Genomic DNA, 19754 nt, shown 5'->3' on the forward strand with positions numbered 1-19754 from the left:
ATCTTTTGATCGAAATAGAGTTTGATGAAAGCAAATTTGGAGTTTTTCTCTTTTGAAATGCTTTTGTAATTTTCAATAATGGATGATAGAAGTAAACTCTGTATTCTCATGAGTTTTTATAGAGTTAATGGAACGGGGATGCCAGCGTGGACAACGGTTACCTTTTAGTCCACGTGGTCAGTTGCTATTTGTCATTGCAAACCACTGTTTAGAAAATGGGTCCTACATAGGAAACCCACTAATGAAGATACCAAAGATTCGTTTTTCAAAATATCTGTTTGAAACCTCTGCTGGGCTCAACCGACTTTAGAATAACTTGATCAGTGTCTTGAGACATCTGTTTGACTCTTGGTCAATAGAGTTTTGAAAAACCTCTGTTTGAAACCTTTATTGGGTTAAACAGAGTTTTGGATGGAAAAAGTGGCTCCGTTTGACTTTTAAATGTCAAACAATGGTTTTGAAAACAAAGTTTCTTTTGCCTTGAACAGTGGTTATCACACTTTGAACAGACTTTTGAACCACTCCAACAGTTGTTTTAACTCCTTTTAACAGAGTTTTTGTTTTTGTTGATCTTATCAATCTTTTCTTGATTTTTTAAAACAAAATTTTGATAAACATATCACTAACAGGTGTGATCAATTTACACAAGTACGAAAGCTCTGTTAGAGATCAGCTGACGTCACCCTGATAGTGACATCTAACATTCCTAACAGTTCCTCGGATGTTTGCAAACATCTGGGCAAATCTTATCATCTGATCTAGGGTATACTAAAACATTTATGAAATAAGTACTGTTACATTGAGAAAACATTGTCTAAACTATCCTCTGTTGCAGTTGTCCAAACATTTGTTTGGCCTAACAAATGTTTGGTCTTCTTCAACAGACCTTAACTTGATGAAGGCTTTGGTCTTTAACAGATGCTAGTCTTCAACAGATGCTTGTACTCTTGAACAACGGTTCCAAGTCTTCATCAGATGTTAGCCATGCTCTTGAAAAAATGTTCTGAATAGGTGTTCAAGATTCACTATCTTCAGGGAAAGTCTGGTTCATTCAGTTGCTTATTTCTTGATCAGTGGATCATGCTTTGTTATTTGGTTATCGCATGTTCTTTTGTAGGTCCAACAACATCTATGACAAACACCGAAAACAATGCACTTGATCAAGACGTAAAATGTAAACACAATAGAAAGTGTAGAAGAAACTCTTTAATATGATACAATAAACACAAATTTACAATACTAAAGGGGACACATCCTCTAGACAAACTAGTTTTGATCACACAGATCTAAACCACACTTTCTCTATCTAAGCTCTCACTCTAAACACTCACACAGAAAGTCTAAAGTCTAAAAAGTGTTATTTCATACATCATCACATCCAAATACTACTCACATTCAACAAAGGATAACCAAGTTACAAACTTCATAATGTGTAAACACAACATTAAACATAACTTCGAATATTATAAATTAACATCAAGTCTCATGACACCAAAATGATGCAAGAAGTCTAGCCACAAAGTGGCCATCATTCAATAACTAACACTCGGTGGATTAACAATGGTATGATCACTAGTGATTAACCAATGCAAAAGTATATTGATCTAAGTAGAGAACCTTTTGGATGTGGTAGAATCGAGTAGATGAGGGATTAAACCCAATAGGGTTCCTCCCTGGAATGTTATGTTAATGTTGTAGAGAAGCTCCATTGATCTTTTTATAGTGTGAAAATTTGATCGAGGACAACTGTGCATGCGCGCACGTAACTGGTGTAAAGTTAACAAATCATACCAGCACGGGCGTGTAGATGCACAAGCACGAGTGTGTTCATACAAACATTGTTTGCACAAGCGTGTTTGTTTAAATGATGGTAGCACGGTTGTGCTTTGTCTGTATTCCTGATTTTGGGCTATCTTTAGGGAGCATGGTTGTGTATGGTCTTGCATGGCCCTGCTTGGTAATTTTTGGCTATTTTCTTGTATTCTTCTTCTGTTTTTAGCATGTATAACACCAAATTGACAAATATCACTATAAAATCACAAAGAAGGATTTTAAGCACCCTATTGCATGAAAATGCTCCTGAAGATGTCATATATAGAGATATATATATATGCTTAAAATGTGTAAATGATGGCACATCATTTACCAAGGTGGTGTTTGTTTTTTTAAAAGATTTGTGTAGGCTCTTCTATCTGCGCCGCACAGACCACGCGCAGACATTGCCATTTGTAGACTGTTTATTTTTCCAAAGACGTTTCATTAAAAAAACGTCTACGCGAGCTCTTCTTGGGGCAGACTTGGCCCAACTACTTTTAAAATATTCTAAGGTCTGTAGAGGGTTAAACACCACCACCCACCACCACAGTCCACCACCCACCACCACAGTCCACCACCCCCCACCGTCTACCCCCACCGTCCATCACCACCACCACTCACCGTCCACGTCCACCGCTGTTCGTACACCACCACCGATTAATTTAAGAAGTCTACATACATTAAAAAACAAGCATCTTTCTTCTTGCTGACTGCAGAGGTTTGGTCCACCTCTTCTTCTATAGATGTGGTCCACAGACTGTAGACATTTTACCTATTAAAAAACAAACTGCACCTAAGTTAAGTTGAACAAGTATCAAAGATATTTGAGTTTGATTTAAGCTATCTTACTATAAATAGATGAAATATAAGTATTAGTTGGTATGAATCAAATATGTGATTGATTTATCTGTAAAAGTAGGCTTATAGAAGAAAGAGAAATGCATTAATCATGTATTATATATTGTTGAATTAAATTTATAATTTAGTTGAATTTTGTTTATACGTTAGTAAATGTTTCTCGGCACAAATATTTATGAGTCAAAAGAAAGTTGACTATGTTAGAAGATTCTTATTGGAGAAAACTCGTAAATATAACAAACTTTGAGAACCGTGTCATTATGTTATTTGTGTCTCAACACGTGTCACCCTTTATTCATTGTTTTCTAGCATTCTCAGATGCTAAATTCCACAAATATCACCGACTAGTAAATAGCGTTCGTTATATTTTGGTCATTCATCTTTCACCACTTTTCACAACTAATCCTTGATGTTTCATAGTCACCATATAATGCCTTATTCCACACATTTACTAATCATAAACACATTTGACAATTTGTAACATCAAATTTTAGACTGCATTATTTTTTGTATTATTGTTTAATAAAAATGATGTAGGTTTTTTATTTGTCATGTGTTACGGTGAATTTTTTTGGTTATTTTAGTGCCATTGAGGCATTTTTAGTTACTTGAATTTACTTAATGTCAAATGGATATAAGAATAAACATTACCGAAACTTTAAAAAAGCCCAGATTGTTTGTTTGGCTAGTTTATTAGCAAGAACTGATATGGTTGTTTGGTTCATCAGTAGAAACCATCAACAACAACTATTAACAGTAAATAAGCGGTCCTCACTAACTTTGCATCAACAACAAATTCGGTGTTCGACTATAAGATATTATTGATAAGCACCTAACTTTGCATCAACAACAAATTCGGTGTTCGACTATAAGATATTATTGATAAGCCATTCATAATGATTTCATGTATACACACACTTACATTACATGTTTATTTACTATAAACACATACTTGTTCTTGTTTCTCTTCGAATTATCCGATTAAAGCTTTTGATAGTAACATCAAGATGTAGGACTATAAAAGTAATCATATTAAAACATGTTTTTTGATAGTGACATCATGCTATTCCAAAGTTCAAAAACTACATATTTTATTGAGCCATTTGTAGGACTAAAATACCAATATGGGTCAAAATGTGGAGTTAAAGTTCAAATAACCAATTATAGCACAAAGTGCAATGCTAAAAAATAAAAATGCAAGGCTTTAAAGTGTCGTTTAGCTCAAGAATCATATCTAGAAATATTTAGTAGGGTGTCTGGGTCGCTACAAAGTAGAAAAAGAATACGAAGACATTGTGTGTACTTGAGAATACATCCATGAAAGAAGGAATGGATAAATACCAAATTGTGGTTGCAGGTCACTTTAGAAACCTATGTTGTTTCAAGTGACTGGCTTTTGTATCAAATCATCATTGTAAGTAGTATCTCACCCTAGTTTTCATTCGTAAAGTATTAGTTAGAGTTTAATATCAAACCAAGAAATTCTGTTTTGGGCCAAATAGTGATATCTAGTAGCTTGGAAATGTTCTCAATGAAGATAATAACATGTTAGAGAATTTATTTGATTCAACAAGATTAGTAAGGTGCGACAACTGAGTTGCTTCTTTTATTAACCAATGATTAAGTCAAAATCTACTTAACCAAGTTATATTCCACACTTGATAATCATTTGAGTTTAAGTCATGTTTAGAAATCAGTGGTAAACGCAACAAACGAGTTGAGTTGATTGACTATAAGGCAAGGCTTAGATAATAATAATAATGATGAATTAAGTACATACCAATGTTTGGTGTTAATTCTAAGTTAATGGTGATTTAGTCATTTGGGAATATTTTATTAGAATTTTAAGTACATACCAATGTTTGGTGGTAATTCTACGTATTTTAAGTACATACCAATTATTGGTATTATTTTTACGACCCAAGTTGTTTTAGCATACATAGTCGTGAAGACTTTAGTAAGTGATCGTTTTGTACACCTTATTAAAAGATTCATACTTGCCTATTTTCAATATAGTATTTGTGAATGTAGTAATTGGATTGTATAAATATTAAAGCTTGGGTATTCTTAACTTCACTTCAACTACCTAGAACAATTGTGTTCTTGTATGTAAGTGATCATGAACCTAGTTATGGCTTTTATACTAATTATAATCATCTTTGTGTATTTAGACAAAATTCTAATATTAGTTTGGTTAGATGAAATTTAAAGAAAATGATTGAACATCTAGTTAACCATGGTTTTAAGCATGGTTGCAAAAGTCGCTAGACGCTCCCTAGTCGGTCGACCGGGGAGTTGAGAGTACTCGACATAGGAGGAGAGTACTCGGGGAGTACTCGGACATGTTAAATTAAAAAGAAATTAGTTTTCGGAGATTAAATATATGTCTAATAACATAAATTACTAATATTTATAACAAAATACGTGAAAATGATATTCATTATTAATATGACAGTCATATAAATTATGTTTTATTATTTTTTAAGTCAAACTCGGCCCGTATTGACCTACTAGCTCTGATTTTGGCCGAGTTTGACCGCGTTTGATCGATCCCAAGTAATTAGGTGGAGTTAGAAAAAGTCGCCTCGGCAGCCTACCTTGTAGCGACTGCTCGAGGAGTACTTGACCTTGGAAACCTTGTTTTACAACCATGGTTTTAAGTGACCTAAAATATGTCAACTAGTCATTTGCCACTAAAATATTGGGAAGGTTATAAAACTTATTTGAAGGTTTCATAACAAACAAGTAAAGTTAGTTTGAAATTTGTAAACTTGTGAAATTTAAGCATCTAATTAAGTCTAGTGCGTAAGTAAATGATTAAAAGGATGGTCATAAATTAAACTAATTAAGTAATTTGGAGTGAATTTGTCATGTTAGAAAGGTTTTGATCATTATAACACAATTCCAAAACTATTATTCGAAGCCAGACTAATATTTTTTTAACCCAATTTGTCTACCTCCATCTCTTTAGCTATTTTCGTTGTCACTCTTTACGACAAAAACACCTCTATTATGAACGGGTTCATGTTTTTCATTACTTTAGTGAACTATCTCTACACCTCCATTATGTATGGGTTCATGTTGTTTTATTAATTTAGTTAAGCGAACTACTACTATGCCTTCTTACCATTGTGAAAGATTTGATATATGTATTTGCTATTTAACTATATGTGTATTTTTTATTGTAGTTCCTTTTTGCAATTTTAGTGTGTATTGACGATTTGGGTTCCAGTTTTGGGGCCCGCATTTAAAAATTTTGTTTCCAAGGTACTTTTTTGCTCAAACAATGGGTTTCCACATGGTTTATTTATTTATCATTTTTTTGCATATGCTTGTGTGTAGAGTTTGATCTAAGGTTTTTTTTATGAAAGGCGGCGATCTAATTAAATCTTTAATGTATTAGTACAGAACTAGCCATGAGATAGCAAATGAAATTACAACAGTACATCACAATCAAACTGAATGCACACCAACTTTGCCAATCCATAGTCTGATGCTTCAATCGGTTCTTAATCCATAAGAATCCACACTCTTTGTTTCTTCAACAATTCTTGGGCCCAGAACTATGTGCCTTTGAAAATCAAATTGTTTCGCGCTTTCCAAACTGCCCATCAAGAAATCTTTAAGACTGGGCTAAACATTTTCGTTTTGATTGTACCCATTCTCAAGCTACTGTGATATTCAAGTAAATCATTCATGGAGAAGCAAAACATGGGGGGAATCTTGCACCAAGCTGATATACCTTGCCACACTCCTGTTGTAAGTAAACAAAAAAGGAAGATATGGTCTATCGTTTCATCCGCATCTCCACAGAGGGGGCAAGAAATCGAGTTAACCGAAATACCCCTTCTTTGTAGAGCCATTCTGGTTGGGATTTTGCCTCTAATTAACCTCCAGACATATATATTAACTTTTGTAGGCAACCAATTATTCCAAAGAGTAGGCGTAGATGACGCATCCAGGGGGTTAGAATTTAGGATGGAACGGACATACCGAACCGAGAATTTACCATTTGTTTCCCCACTCCAGACCCATTTATCTTGCCCTCCATTCAACTGAACTTGTTGCAACAATGATTTACATAATTCCAGCTCTGCTCTCTCTATGGGTAGGCTCGGTTGCCTCCACCATGCCCATGAAAACTATGCCTCATTGTCTTGACTTCTTATCCTTTCCATGACATGAACCTGCTTGTTTGATTCTAGACTGAATAGTGTTAGGAACTGTGACTCCAGCAGTTCGTCCTCGATCCATGATGTATTGCAAAATACATACTTTTATCGTGTATAGTTTGTATATTTTATCGTTATTTTTAGTTTAGTTTAGGTTAGAATTGCGTGCTATTGATCTTTATTGCTTTTTCCAGGTCGTGATACACAAAAATGCTGGAATTGGAGCAAAACCGAGCTGAAATGTCGAATGTCAAGTCATGGATCAATACACAAAAGTGTTAGAATAAATTTCAAGGTTTTTGGAGGATGGGACTAGTTTTTGGAAGCAACCTACTGTGAAAAAGTCCCACTCGCGTAGCGCGAGAGAGAACCCCTTATCAGTCGCGCTACACCACTGCTTAGCCTTGACTTTTCGTTGACTGGGAAGCGCTCGCGTAGCGCTAGCACATGGACTCAACCAGTCGCGCTACGCGACTGGTGTAACTAACGTGCCTGATCTGCTGGTCGCTAGGGTTTCGTATAAAAGCTTAATTTTATCATTATTGAAACACAACATACGAACCAAGAACCCTAGGGCGAATTCCAGAGCAGATTTTGAAGGTTTTCGAGGCGTTCGAGCTTGCAAGAATCATAGGATCGAAGCACGGAGCGTAGGAAAGAAGATAACTCGGGTCTTACCTCCCGTTTTTCACTATTTTTGCGTTTGTTACTTTAATCATGAATTCTTGTTTTGAAACTGATTTGTTTTCGTTAGACATGATGTTTCTTGGCTAGATCTTCGTAACTACCTAGACTAGATGATGGTTTAATTATTGTTTGGATCTTTTAACGGTTTTTATTTGTTAGACTATGGATTGATTTTTAAAGTAACGTGTTCTAGAGTTTCTGATTTGGTGCACATGCGTATTTACCTTTGATTGTAGATTACTTGCTGTTTCACATAGATCTTAGTGACGGTCTTTATCACAACATAGGTCTGTGTTGATTATTTGCATCCTTGCGGGTTCGGGTAATCTTTGGGTAAATCGGCCGATAGCCTTAGAAACAGTAACTAAAATATAATTAGGAGTAAGTATTCTGCTTAGCTTGTCGCTGAGAGGCTCGAGTTAGTTATTAGGTCGCGGTGCAATATATAGCTAAATTAGATTTTGAGAGAAGTCGAGGTTAGTTCCCTAATTGCAGTTGTGTCTAGTAAACCAAGTCAGAACCTAGAATTGCCTTAGATTATCGCGCTGAGAGGTAGATAGTCGTATTAGGGCACTTTTAGAATCGTTAGAGGACTGAGAGGAAATCTAACAGTCGGTAATCATAACAGCCTTGTAGGGTTTCCTAGGTTTCTTCCTGAGAAGGGTCGGGAAGTCTTAGCATTGAAATGCCTTAAGGTTTAGTATTTTACGATCCCGGCTCCATACAACAATAAAACCGTTAAAAGTCCATTCATTGTCAAACCGGATTCATGTCTAGGTAGTCTTTAATCTCATCTGAATAAAAACCCTAGATCTTCGTGCGTGCTTTAGTTAATTTTAATTTAATCACAATTTTAGGATTTTAGCAAAACCCCCCCCAAACACAATATTTGTTAGTCGTGTCAGTATTTAGTCTTAACTGAGTCGTTAACGTAATTCATTAGAGTCCTTGTGGGTTCGACATCCGGACTTACTTTTCTGTGCTAGAGTCGACCGGTACACTTGCCGGTGAGTAGTTTAGTCAGGTTAAAGAGTCTAGATTTTTATTACTTGAGTCTTAATTTAGGGTAATTTAGTTTATTTAATTGAACTACTTTTTCCACATCAAGTTTTTGGCGCCGTTGCCGGCGATTCTTGGCAATTGCGTTAACTGCTTTGTTTGGATTTCAACTGATATCGTTACGTGCTTTTTGTGTGTTTGTGAGTCGTAGGAGTCCAAGTACTTTTAGTGTCTTTTTCGTATTTCTTTGAGTCTTTTATTGGAGTTGACTTACTTGTTTTATTCTTGGTTTTGCAGTTCATGCCCCACACACGTTCGCAGGGACCAGTGAAGCCACCAATTGACAAGTCTTCCGTCTCCACACCAATCCCTCAGGTTCGAAAACCCCCAACTTCATCTTCAGCCCTTTCTGACTCTACACTTCCATCTAAACCACCGAACTTCGACTTTACCCCTAAGTCATCACCCCACAATTCCCCACCACCCTCCCGTCACCCTAGTCCACCACCAGTTCACCAAATAGCCGAAAACCAAACTGTCCACCAGCGTTCCACCGCGGGTTTTACCGCAAACTCACCCATCACCCTCCCTGAAATCACCAATGATAAGTCTTGGCAAATTCCTTCATACATCATGACTGCCATTAACAACTCTTGTCAGTTTCACGGTCGTGATGATGAAGACGCGCCAGCACATATCAACCGTCTCACCCGTCTGTGTAGCACCTTCGGTATCGAAGGTGTGAATCTTGATGCCCGTTATCTCCAAGTCTTCCCCTTTTCGCTTGCTGGCCGCGCAGCCACCTGGCTTGATTCGCAGCCGGCAGGTACTTACACCACTTGGGCTGGACTTAGAGATGCCTTCCTTGCTAAGTATTTCCCACCTGCGAAGGCCTCCCGCCTTCGAGATCAGATCCATTCCTTCAGAATGGAGCCTGACGAACCTTATCACTTAGCATGGGAGAGGTTTCAAACATTGCTCTCGCGTTGTTCCCAACATGGACTGTCGGATTGGGCCTTGGTAGAAAAATTTTATAATGGTCTTACCCCTGAGTGCAAGGCCCGATTCGACACATCCGCAGGAGGCCACCTAATGGGAAAGAAAATTGTGGCTGACTGCAACGACCTCTTTGAGAGCTTCGTTCATGCTGATATAGATCATAGTGCTACCGGCAGGAATTCCAATCCTGTGGTTACCTCCTCATCCTCTCGAGGAGTGAATCAAGTCGTTTCAGACTCAAAGGTAATATCTCAGCTTGACTATATCACCAAAGAGTTGCTAGAAATTAAGAAGAAGGTAGATAGATGCGAGGTTTGTAGAGGGGGACATGACACCATAGATTGCCCAACCATCACACTAGAGCAGGTCGAGTATTTAGCAGGTCAAAATAGGGGTCCAACTAACCCGTTCAACAATAGTAACTCTAATTGGCGTGCTAATAATTATCGATCCTCAGGTAACCCCCCTGGTTTTCCGTCAGGTCAATACCAAAGTAGGGGGCCAGGTTTTTATTCTAGTGGGGGGTCGGGTCAAACAGGTCAATTTGCTAGTTCAGGTTCAGGGGGGCAGTTTAGAGGTGAGGGGTCAAACCAAGAGGTTCAACCTAAGAGTGAGGGGTCAGGTGGTAGTTTGTCTAGGATAGAGGACCTTCTTTCCCAATTATTGGTTAAGGATCAGGCTACCCAACGTACCTTAGAGGACCATGCTACGCTCCTAAAGAATAATCATTCAAGCTTCTTAGACCTTCAAAGGCAAGTTGGGGATATTGCACGCCAGTTGCAAGAACGACCTCCCGGTCAATTTTCGGGCAACACAAGGCCCAACCTATCTGGCTCTTTGAAGGCAATTTCGACCCGTAGTGGTAGGACCTTAGGAGAGGTAGTGAGACCCGAGAGTGTTGAGATAGAAGATGAGGACCCCGTAGATGAGGAGATTGAAATGGAGGCACCCGGTAAAGTGCAACCTAGGTTAATCCCAGAAAGTACCGCACACACCGGGGGGCCTTCGAGTGAGAAGAGTGTAGGAAAGAAACCCGTTCAGGTTGTTCCTTCACCCAATGTTGATACTTCCCGTGCTCCGTTTCCTTCCCGCCTTAAAAATCAAACTTATTCCAAAGAGTACGGAAAATTTTTAGAGATCTTTAAGCAGCTTAGGATCAACCTTCCTTTTATAGAAGCTCTTCAATCAATGTCGAAATATGCAAAATTCCTAAAAGACCTTCTAAAACGCAAGGATAGGTTAGGAGAGGTTTCTAACATCCCCCTTAGTGGAGGATGTTCCGCCGTAGTGTTGAACAAGGTTCCGGAAAAATTGACGGATCCGGGCCTTTTTACCATCCCGTGCTTGTTTGGGAGTGATACCGAGTGTAGGGCCCTAGCCGACCTAGGAGCGAGTATAAACCTAATGCCATATTCTTTGTATGAGAGGTTAGGTCTAGGAGAGTTGTCACCTACACGCATGTCTTTGTCGCTAGCCGATAGGTCCGTTAAGTATCCACGAGGCATTATTGAAAACCTTCTAGTCAAAGTGGATAAGTTCGTCTTCCCCGTAGACTTTGTCGTTCTTGATATGGAAGCCGACGAAAAGGTTCCCATCATTCTAGGACGCCCATTCTTGTGTACCGCCAAGGCCATCATCGATGTCTTCGACGGGAAAATCACACTTCAAGTCGGCGAGGAGAGGGTGACTTTCGAGATAGCACGCTCCATGGAACACCCTAGTGGTTCCGACGATCTTAGTAGTCCTTGTCATTCGGTCTATTTCATAGAGTCTTTCTTATCTTGTGTTGACCATTGCTTTGACTACATTAGTGGAGCCGACCTAGTCGAGAGTAGGATAGAGGAGGTAGTTGAGAAGGTAGAGGAGAGTGTTAGTGAGAGTAAAGAGGTAGACGAGGACGAGTGGGTTCCCGAAGTGCTAGAATTGAGTGAAATTAAGAGTGAGAGTGAAAGTACTCCTATAGAGAGACCCGCCCCTTTAGAACTCAAGGTCCTCCCATCCCACTTAGAGTATGCTTTCTTAGGTGAGGGTTCTGAGAATCCCGTCATTATTTCATCTAAGTTAGAGGAGGGAGAGAAGGGTAGGTTGTTAGAGGTGTTGAGAGTGAATAGGGAAGCTATTGCATGGCGCCTTTCGGATATCAAGGGCATAAGCCCCGCCTATTGCACCCACCGAATACTCATGGAAGATGACTATAAGCCGGTGGTGCAACCTCAAAGGCGCCTTAATCCGAACATGCAAGAGGTTGTTAAGAAAGAGGTTCTTAAGTTGTTAGATGCCGGGGTAATTTACCCCATTTCCGATTCACCATGGGTTAGCCCGACCCAAGTCGTCCCAAAAAAGGGTGGGATGACGGTAATCATGAATGAAAAGAACGAGTTAATCCCATCCCGTACCGTTACCGATTGGCGTGTATGCATAGATTATCGAAAATTAAACGACGCCACCCGGAAAGATCACTTCCCCTTACCATTCATTGACCAAATGTTGGAGCGTCTAGCGGGTCAACAATTCTATTGTTTTCTCGATGGATTTTCGGGTTATTTTCAGATCCCCATCGCCCCGGAGGATCAAGATAAAACGACATTCACATGCCCTTACGGCACTTATGCGTATCGCCGCATGCCTTTCGGGTTATGCAACGCTCCGGCAACTTTCCAAAGGTGCATGGTAGCCATATTCCAAGACATGCTTGAGACCTCCATGGAAGTTTTCATGGATGACTTCTCGGTTTATGGCACCACTTTCGACCAATGTCTTTCTAATCTTGATAGGATGCTTAAGAGGTGCATAGAGACAAATCTTATGTTGAATTGGGAGAAGTGTCACTTTATGGTGACGGAGGGGATAGTGTTAGGACACAAGGTGTCGAGAGAAGGCATAGAGGTGGATAGGGCCAAGATAGATACAATAAGTAGATTGCCTCCACCTACTAGTGTTAAGTCCGTTAGGAGCTTTTTGGGTCATGCGGGCTTTTATAGGCGTTTTATAAAGGATTTTTCCAAAATCACACGCCCGATGACTAGGCTTTTAGAGAAGGATGTACCTTTTGTCTTCGACGAGGAGTGCATCAAGGCGTTCGACTTCTTGAAAGAAAAACTTGTTAGTGCCCCGATACTTGTTTCGCCCAATTGGAGTTTACCTTTCGAGCTCATGTGTGACGCAAGCGATTATGCTGTAGATGCGGTCCTAGGTCAAAGAGTCGATAAGCACTTTCATCCAATCTACTACGCGAGCAAAACTCTGAACGATGCTCAAGAGAACTATACCACGACGGAAAAGGAACTCTTAGCCGTAGTGTTTGCGTTTGACAAGTTTCGCTCATATCTCGTGCTTTCTAAAACCACCGTGTTCACCGACCATTCCGCTTTGCGATTTCTGTTTCAAAAGAAAGACGCAAAGCCGCGTCTTATTAGATGGATTCTTTTGCTCTCCGAGTTCGATATAGAAATTAAGGATAAAAAGGGAGCAGAAAATGTGGCCGCCGACCACTTGTCACGATTAGAGGATCCAAAGAGAGAGGAGGTTCGTGAGGATTCCATAGGAGATACCTTTCCCCACGAAACCATAGATTTTGTTAGTGCCGAGGTAGAGGGTTTGCCATGGTTTTCGGATTTGGCAAACTATTTGGCAACCGGAGATCTTGTGAGGGGTATGTCCTACCAACAAAAGAAAAAGCTTCTTAGGGAGGCTAGGAAGTATATTTGGGACGACCCTTACCTCTTTAGGATAGGTGGAGATAGAGTGCTTAGGAGATGCGTCTCAAAGGAGGATGGTTTAGACATCCTTAGACATGTGCACGAGGGTTTAACGGGGGCCATCACGGAGCGAATGTGACGGCACAAAAGGTTTTCGATAGTGGGTTTTATTGGCCAACGGTAGTTAAGGATGCCGTAGAGTTTGTTAGGACTTGTGACCGTTGCCAACGTACCGGCAACATCTCATCCAAGGATGAAATGCCTCAAAATCCCATCCAAGTCTTGGAAATCTTTGACGTATGGGGCATTGACTTCATGGGACCTTTCCCATCCTCTAGTGGGAATAGGTACATCCTCGTGGCCATTGACTACGTTTCGAAGTGGGTCGAAGCTCAAGCTTTGCCCACCAATGATGCCCGAGTGGTGGTGAGATTCCTTAAGAAGTTGTTCACGCGTTTCGGAGTCCCTAAAGCTATCATAAGTGACCGTGGCACGCATTTTTGCAATTCCGCCATGGAAAAGGCACTTGCACGCTACGGTGTCACTCATCGTCTTTCCACCGCATACCACCCGCAAACTAGTGGCCAAGTAGAGAATGCTAACCAAGGGGTGAAGAGAATCCTAGAGAAAACGGTAGGAAAAAGTAGGAAGGATTGGTCGGAAAAGCTCGACGACGCATTATGGGCATTCCGTACCACCTATAAGACACTGTTAGGCACCACACCCTTTATGATCGTATATGGCAAAGCTTGCCATCTTCCGGTTGAATTAGAGCATAGGGCGTTGTGGGCGTTGAAAACCGTAAACCTTGACCTTACCGAAGCCGCAAGGAGGAGGTTCTTCCAAATTCACGAGTTGGAAGCTTTGAGGGATGCCGCATATGAAAGATCTTGGAGTATCAAGGAAAAATCAAAGGCATTGCATGATCGAAGGTTGCGAGGTTTGAAGGAGTTTAAGGTAGGTGACAAGGTACTCTTGTTCAATTCCCGTTTGAAATTGATAGCAGGTAAATTGAAATCAAGGTGGAATGGACCGTACGTGGTTAAACAAGTGTTTCCGTACGGCACGGTTGAGCTTTACGATGAAGTCGATAAGGGAGTTTGGAAGGTGAACGGCCACCGCTTGAAACATTACTTGGGAGGTCCAATTGATGCTACCGAAGAGGAAGAAATTCCTCTAGAGGACCCACCCACCTTCGCCGAACAGTAATTGCGTAAGGTTCCGTTTGTAGAGTTTGTACCGTTTGTAAATTGCGTATTTCTTGTGTTTTTCGTAGTTTTTGTTTTTGTGTCTTGTGTGTGTTTGAGAAATTTTGCAGGAAACGTGCCTTGAGGAGCTGGAAATTTGAAGAAAACGAGGTCTCAGGTAAGTCCCATACTTAGAAAAAATTTTGGGATGACTTGGGAATGGGTTGGTAAAACCTCAAAATTTTTCTAAGGCATGAAATCAAAATTTTCACGAACCTACTGTCCAAAATGCCCAGTCGCGTAGCGCGACGGGTACAGTCTCTCACTCGCGCTACGCGAGCCCTTCGGGGTTCATTTGCAGCTTTGAACCGTTACCATATTGAACCTTTGAACCTTTCCGCCTGACCCGTACACTAGCGTAGCGCCACACCGAGTCACATATCACTCGCGCTACGCGAGTGACTTCAGCTACCAGAAAAAAATAATTAAAACCCTAAAACAACTTTTCCCCAAATTCACAATCCCCTTTCTCGTTCCTTATCCAAACCCACCGCCGATTACCCCCCACCTCCGGTTACCCACCACAACTCCCCACCCATCGCCGACCTACCTTCACCCCAGCCCTCCGCAAACCACCCACCTACGACCGTCCACCAACCACCAATCCCCCAACTCCGGTCATCATCCACCCCCACCACCTGTTCAACACCGTTCAACCTCCATCGCCACCACACCTTCAATTGACCAACTCCACACAGCTGTTCACCGTCTTTTTCATTTTCCGATTAAGCTTCACTTCAGATATGGCGAGTAGTTCACGAGCGGGTCGCGCCAGGAAAAGGGCTGCGGGGCAGACGGCACCGGGACAGGATCCGGTAGTCGAAACGCCCATTATACAGATTGCTGAGGATGATCCCAACTTAAGGAAAATCGAGTATTCGACGTCATACAATTTTATTCCGGGATGAGTTGATGAATAGGGCAGTAAATCATCCGATCCTTAAGTTTGAAGAGGATACTTATGAAGGGGACAAGTTCAATAAGTTTAAGAAAATGGGTTTGCTTCAGCATAGGATAATACACTGGGAATGGTTGGGTGAGATAGGAGCTGAGCAGGAGGTTAGAGATTTGTTAGGAGAGAGGTTGATAGATGCGATGAACTGCATTGAGCCACAGTACGTAGAGCTTGTGTTAGAGTTCCACAGCACGTGGTATCATAAGGAGGGTAAGTTTGAGCAGGGAAACGCGTTGTCGTTTAGTTTTGGTAGGAAGGTTTATGAGATGAACGTACCTAGGTTTGCTATTATCTCGGGGTTATATACTGAGGAGGAGGTTAGGAGGCCCGAGTTTACGACCTGTCTGAGGGGTGCGTATTCGGAGAATAGGAAGTTTAGTGTGGGGAAAAGAGAGTTGAAGGCGTTCTGGGAGTCGATATCGGATACGAAGTTTGGCCAGACAAATCTGATTTCTACGGTTAGGAATCCGATATATAGGTATGTGCTGAGGTTGTTGGCGACTACGTTGGTAGGTAGGAAATCAGGGGAGAATAAGGCCAACTGGATTGAGTTGTTTGTGTTGATGTGTAGGGTGCAGAGGCGAGAGTTTAACTTAGCCACCGTGTTGGTAGACTCGATTAGTCGAGGTAGGAGAGGTGGCAATAGAGCTAGGTTGGATATGGGCCCCTACATTACTAGGATTGCATCACATTTGGGGGTTTTAGATGTATATCGACCTGAGTTCTTACATAGGGGGCCGACTACTGCGATCTTTGGGTTAGAGGACCTGCAGAAGGCAGGAATAGCATCGTGGAAGGCACCGTACGGCTGGGAGCCGCTTAGAGAGGGCCCACCTGTTCAGCCACGACAGAGAGGACCGATAGAGGTAGTTGAGCCTCAGCAGGAGGCAGGACCGTCGGGTGTTCAGCAGCTGCCACAGTCACCGGTACAGCCGGCACAGCAGGCTGAGAGGAGAGTTCCATTACCAGTTCCCCTTACTTTAGAGTCATTCTCTGGCTATGTGGAGCAGAGATTTGACAGACTGGAGCGCATGATTGAGCTACTACACAGGGGACGTGGTGCACCGGCAGGTTCTGGTTCTACTTATCAGGTTTATGAGGCGAGTAGCCACGAGACAGACAGTGGCTAGAGACTGTGGATGGAGTACAGGAGGATGAGCAGCAGCTGATGATATCTTTTGATGTTTATTTTTCTTTATTGCTGTTTTCATCCTAGTTTGTTTGGTCTGTACTTGATATTGATACACGTTAAACTGGTTGGGTAGGATGGGTTGGTTTGAAGAACAACTTATGCTGTTATTTTGATAGACATATATATGATGGCATGTTGGTAGGTTGTTCGTTGTTTGATAGGTGATTATGTTAGCCGCTTTCGTTCGCGTGTCCGAGGTTGAATTGTTTGCTGAGCGCGTTCCGAATTGGAGGGCTTATGTGGAAATGACTGGCACTTTGACAGTCTCACATATCAGCTAAGTCGTTTCCCTTTTGTTGTTGTATTTATTATTTTTATTTCGTTAGTTCGTTATTTATTTAGTAGTCGTTAGTTAGTTTTGAGTCGTATTCTCGTTCTTGCATTAGGGACAATGCAATCTCTAAGTGTGGGGATGGGAGTACATGTAAATAATCGAGTCTTAATTATAAAAATCCAAAAAAAAAACTTAAAAAATTGAAAAATACAAAAAAAATCGAAAAATCAGAAAATGTCTTTCGAAATATAAAGAAGTTTGCATTTTTGAACGGAAAATGATAGAAAAAACAAATGATTGCTCGGGTTTGAATAATAATAATATGAGATCGTAATAAATCAAGCTTGCGTCTAGTTAGGGATATGTGGGTAGGCCCGGGTTTTGGTTTTAAATCCCTTTGAGTTAATATACCTTAATTGTCGGTCTGCTAGTGGGTTCTCGCCTGGGAAATATGGGAAACTAAAGCCGGCAAAAATAGTATAAGGGGTACCGTTATAAGCTAAGATGGTTAGAGTTTTTTGTCATATCTCGCTGAAAAAAAAATAAATAAAAGTGAGCTAGAAACTAAATGAAAGTAACACAGGCCTATGTAATCTGTGGTTGGGGATAGCGACTCTACAGCCGGAATGCCTCTGGGATGTGTGAAATCGACTTGCCGAATAAAAGTACCGAAACCTATGTAATCTGTGATTGGGGATAGTGACTCTACAGTCGGAATACCGCTGGGTTAGGGAAAGCATCGTCTAGACTCATGATTTGAAAAAAAAAAGAAAGAAAAAGCAAGTTAGAAAAAAAAAAGAGAAAAAGAAAAAAATTAGATTTGATGTCAAACTCTCTTTATCTTGGTATAAAACGGTTAGGAATTGGTCAAATGATCGTTCTTTTAGCCCTATAAGCTTGAGTTGGGAGTAGGTGGACTGTTGATTCTAGTGTGAGACCCTAGGTAGACTGACCGCACTTGAACTAAATCTACATGATAAGGGTTTAGGATTAGATTCGGGTTTAGAGTGGATCAATATATCCGCAATCGCAGCTAACGCAAGTCTTGGTTTTAATTAAGTATACCTATGATTTTCGGCCCGAGTGTTTGTTTGTTTATGATTCCGTTGCATAATTCTTTTTCGGGGACGAAAAAAGAGTAAGTGTGGGGATATTTGATGTATTGCAAAATACATACTTTTATCGTGTATAGTTTGTATATTTTATCGTTATTTTTAGTTTAGTTTAGGTTAGAATTGCGTGCTATTGATCTTTATTGCTTTTTCCAGGTCGTGATACACAAAAATGCTGGAATTGGAGCAAAACCGAGCTGAAATGTCGAATGTCAAGTCATGGATCAATACACAAAAGTGTTAGAATAGATTTCAAGGTTTTTGGAGGATGGGACTAGTTTTTGGAAGCAACCTACTGTGAAAAAGTCCCACTCGCGTAGCGCGAGAGAGAACCCCTTATCAGTCGCGCTACACCACTGCTTAGCCTTGACTTTTCGTTGACTGGGAAGCGCTCGCGTAGCGCTAGCACATGGACTCAACCAGTCGCGCTACGCGACTGGTGTAACTAACGTGCCTGATCTGCTGGTCGCTAGGGTTTCGTATAAAAGCTTAATTTTATCATTATTGAAACACAACATACGAACCAAGAACCCTAGGGCGAATTCCAGAGCAGATTTTGAAGGTTTTCGAGGCGTTCGAGCTTGCAAGAATCATAGGATCGAAGCACGGAGCGTAGGAAAGAAGATAACTCGGGTCTTACCTCCCGTTTTTCACTATTTTCGCGTTTGTTACTTTAATCATGAATTCTTGTTTTGAAACTGATTTGTTTTCGTTAGACATGATGTTTCTTGGCTAGATCTTCGTAACTACCTAGACTAGATGATGGTTTAATTATTGTTTGGATCTTTTAACGGTTTTTATTTGTTAGACTATGGATTGATTTTTAAAGTAACGTGTTCTAGAGTTTCTGATTTGGTGCACATGCGTATTTACCTTTGATTGTAGATTACTTGCTGTTTCACATAGATCTTAGTGACGGTCTTTATCACAACATAGGTCTGTGTTGATTATTTGCATCCTTGCGGGTTCGGGTAATCTTTGGGTAAATCGGCCGATAGCCTTAGAAACAGTAACTAAAATATAATTAGGAGTAAGTATTCTGCTTAGCTTGTCGCTGAGAGGCTCGAGTTAGTTATTAGGTCGCGGTGCAATATATAGCTAAATTAGATTTTGAGAGAAGTCGAGGTTAGTTCCCTAATTGCAGTTGTGTCTAGTAAACCAAGTCAGAACCTAGAATTGCCTTAGATTATCGCGCTGAGAGGTAGATAGTCGTATTAGGGCACTTTTAGAATCGTTAGAGGACTGAGAGGAAATCTAACAGTCGGTAATCATAACAGCCTTGTAGGGTTTCCTAGGTTTCTTCCTGAGAAGGGTCGGGAAGTCTTAGCATTGAAATGCCTTAAGGTTTAGTATTTTACGATCCCGGCTCCATACAACAATAAAACCGTTAAAAGTCCATTCATTGTCAAACCGGATTCATGTCTAGGTAGTCTTTAATCTCATCTGAATAAAAACCCTAGATCTTCGTGCGTGCTTTAGTTAATTTTAATTTAATCACAATTTTAGGATTTTAGCAAACCCCCCCCCAAACACAATATTTGTTAGTCGTGTCAGTATTTAGTCTTAACTGAGTCGTTAACGTAATTCATTAGAGTCCTTGTGGGTTCGACATCCGGACTTACTTTTCTGTGCTAGAGTCGACCGGTACACTTGCCGGTGAGTAGTTTAGTCAGGTTAAAGAGTCTAGATTTTTATTACTTGAGTCTTAATTTAGGGTAATTTAGTTTATTTAATTGAACTACTTTT

At 40.6% G+C, this 19754-nt stretch overlaps 1 protein-coding gene across 1 annotated transcript; it reads left to right on the plus strand.

The window, feature by feature from the left end:
- Window positions 1-13741: 13741 nt before the first annotated feature.
- LOC110933822 lies at window positions 13742-15383 on the plus strand. The gene is made up of 3 exons (XM_022177027.1): window positions 13742-14433; window positions 14547-14593; window positions 15217-15383. Exons 1-3 carry the CDS (start codon window positions 13742-13744, stop codon window positions 15381-15383), a joined length of 906 nt encoding a protein of 301 aa, XP_022032719.1.
- Window positions 15384-19754: the final 4371 nt, after the last annotated feature.

This window comes from Helianthus annuus, chromosome 9, assembly GCF_002127325.2.
Source record: "Helianthus annuus cultivar XRQ/B chromosome 9, HanXRQr2.0-SUNRISE, whole genome shotgun sequence".
Taxonomy (NCBI): Eukaryota; Viridiplantae; Streptophyta; class Magnoliopsida; order Asterales; family Asteraceae; genus Helianthus; species Helianthus annuus.

Excerpts from the sequence above, each read along its gene's own strand:
- LOC110933822 (XM_022177027.1), top strand. The coding sequence starts at position 13,742 with ATGGAAAAGGCACTTGCACGCTACGGTGTCACTCATCGTCTTTCCACC. Across the intron at positions 14,434-14,546 it reads CCACCCACCTTCGCCGAACA|GAAACGTGCCTTGAGGAGCT; the intron begins GTAATTGCGTAA and ends GAAATTTTGCAG. Across the intron at positions 14,594-15,216 it reads TGAAGAAAACGAGGTCTCAG|ATATGGCGAGTAGTTCACGA; the intron begins GTAAGTCCCATA and ends GCTTCACTTCAG.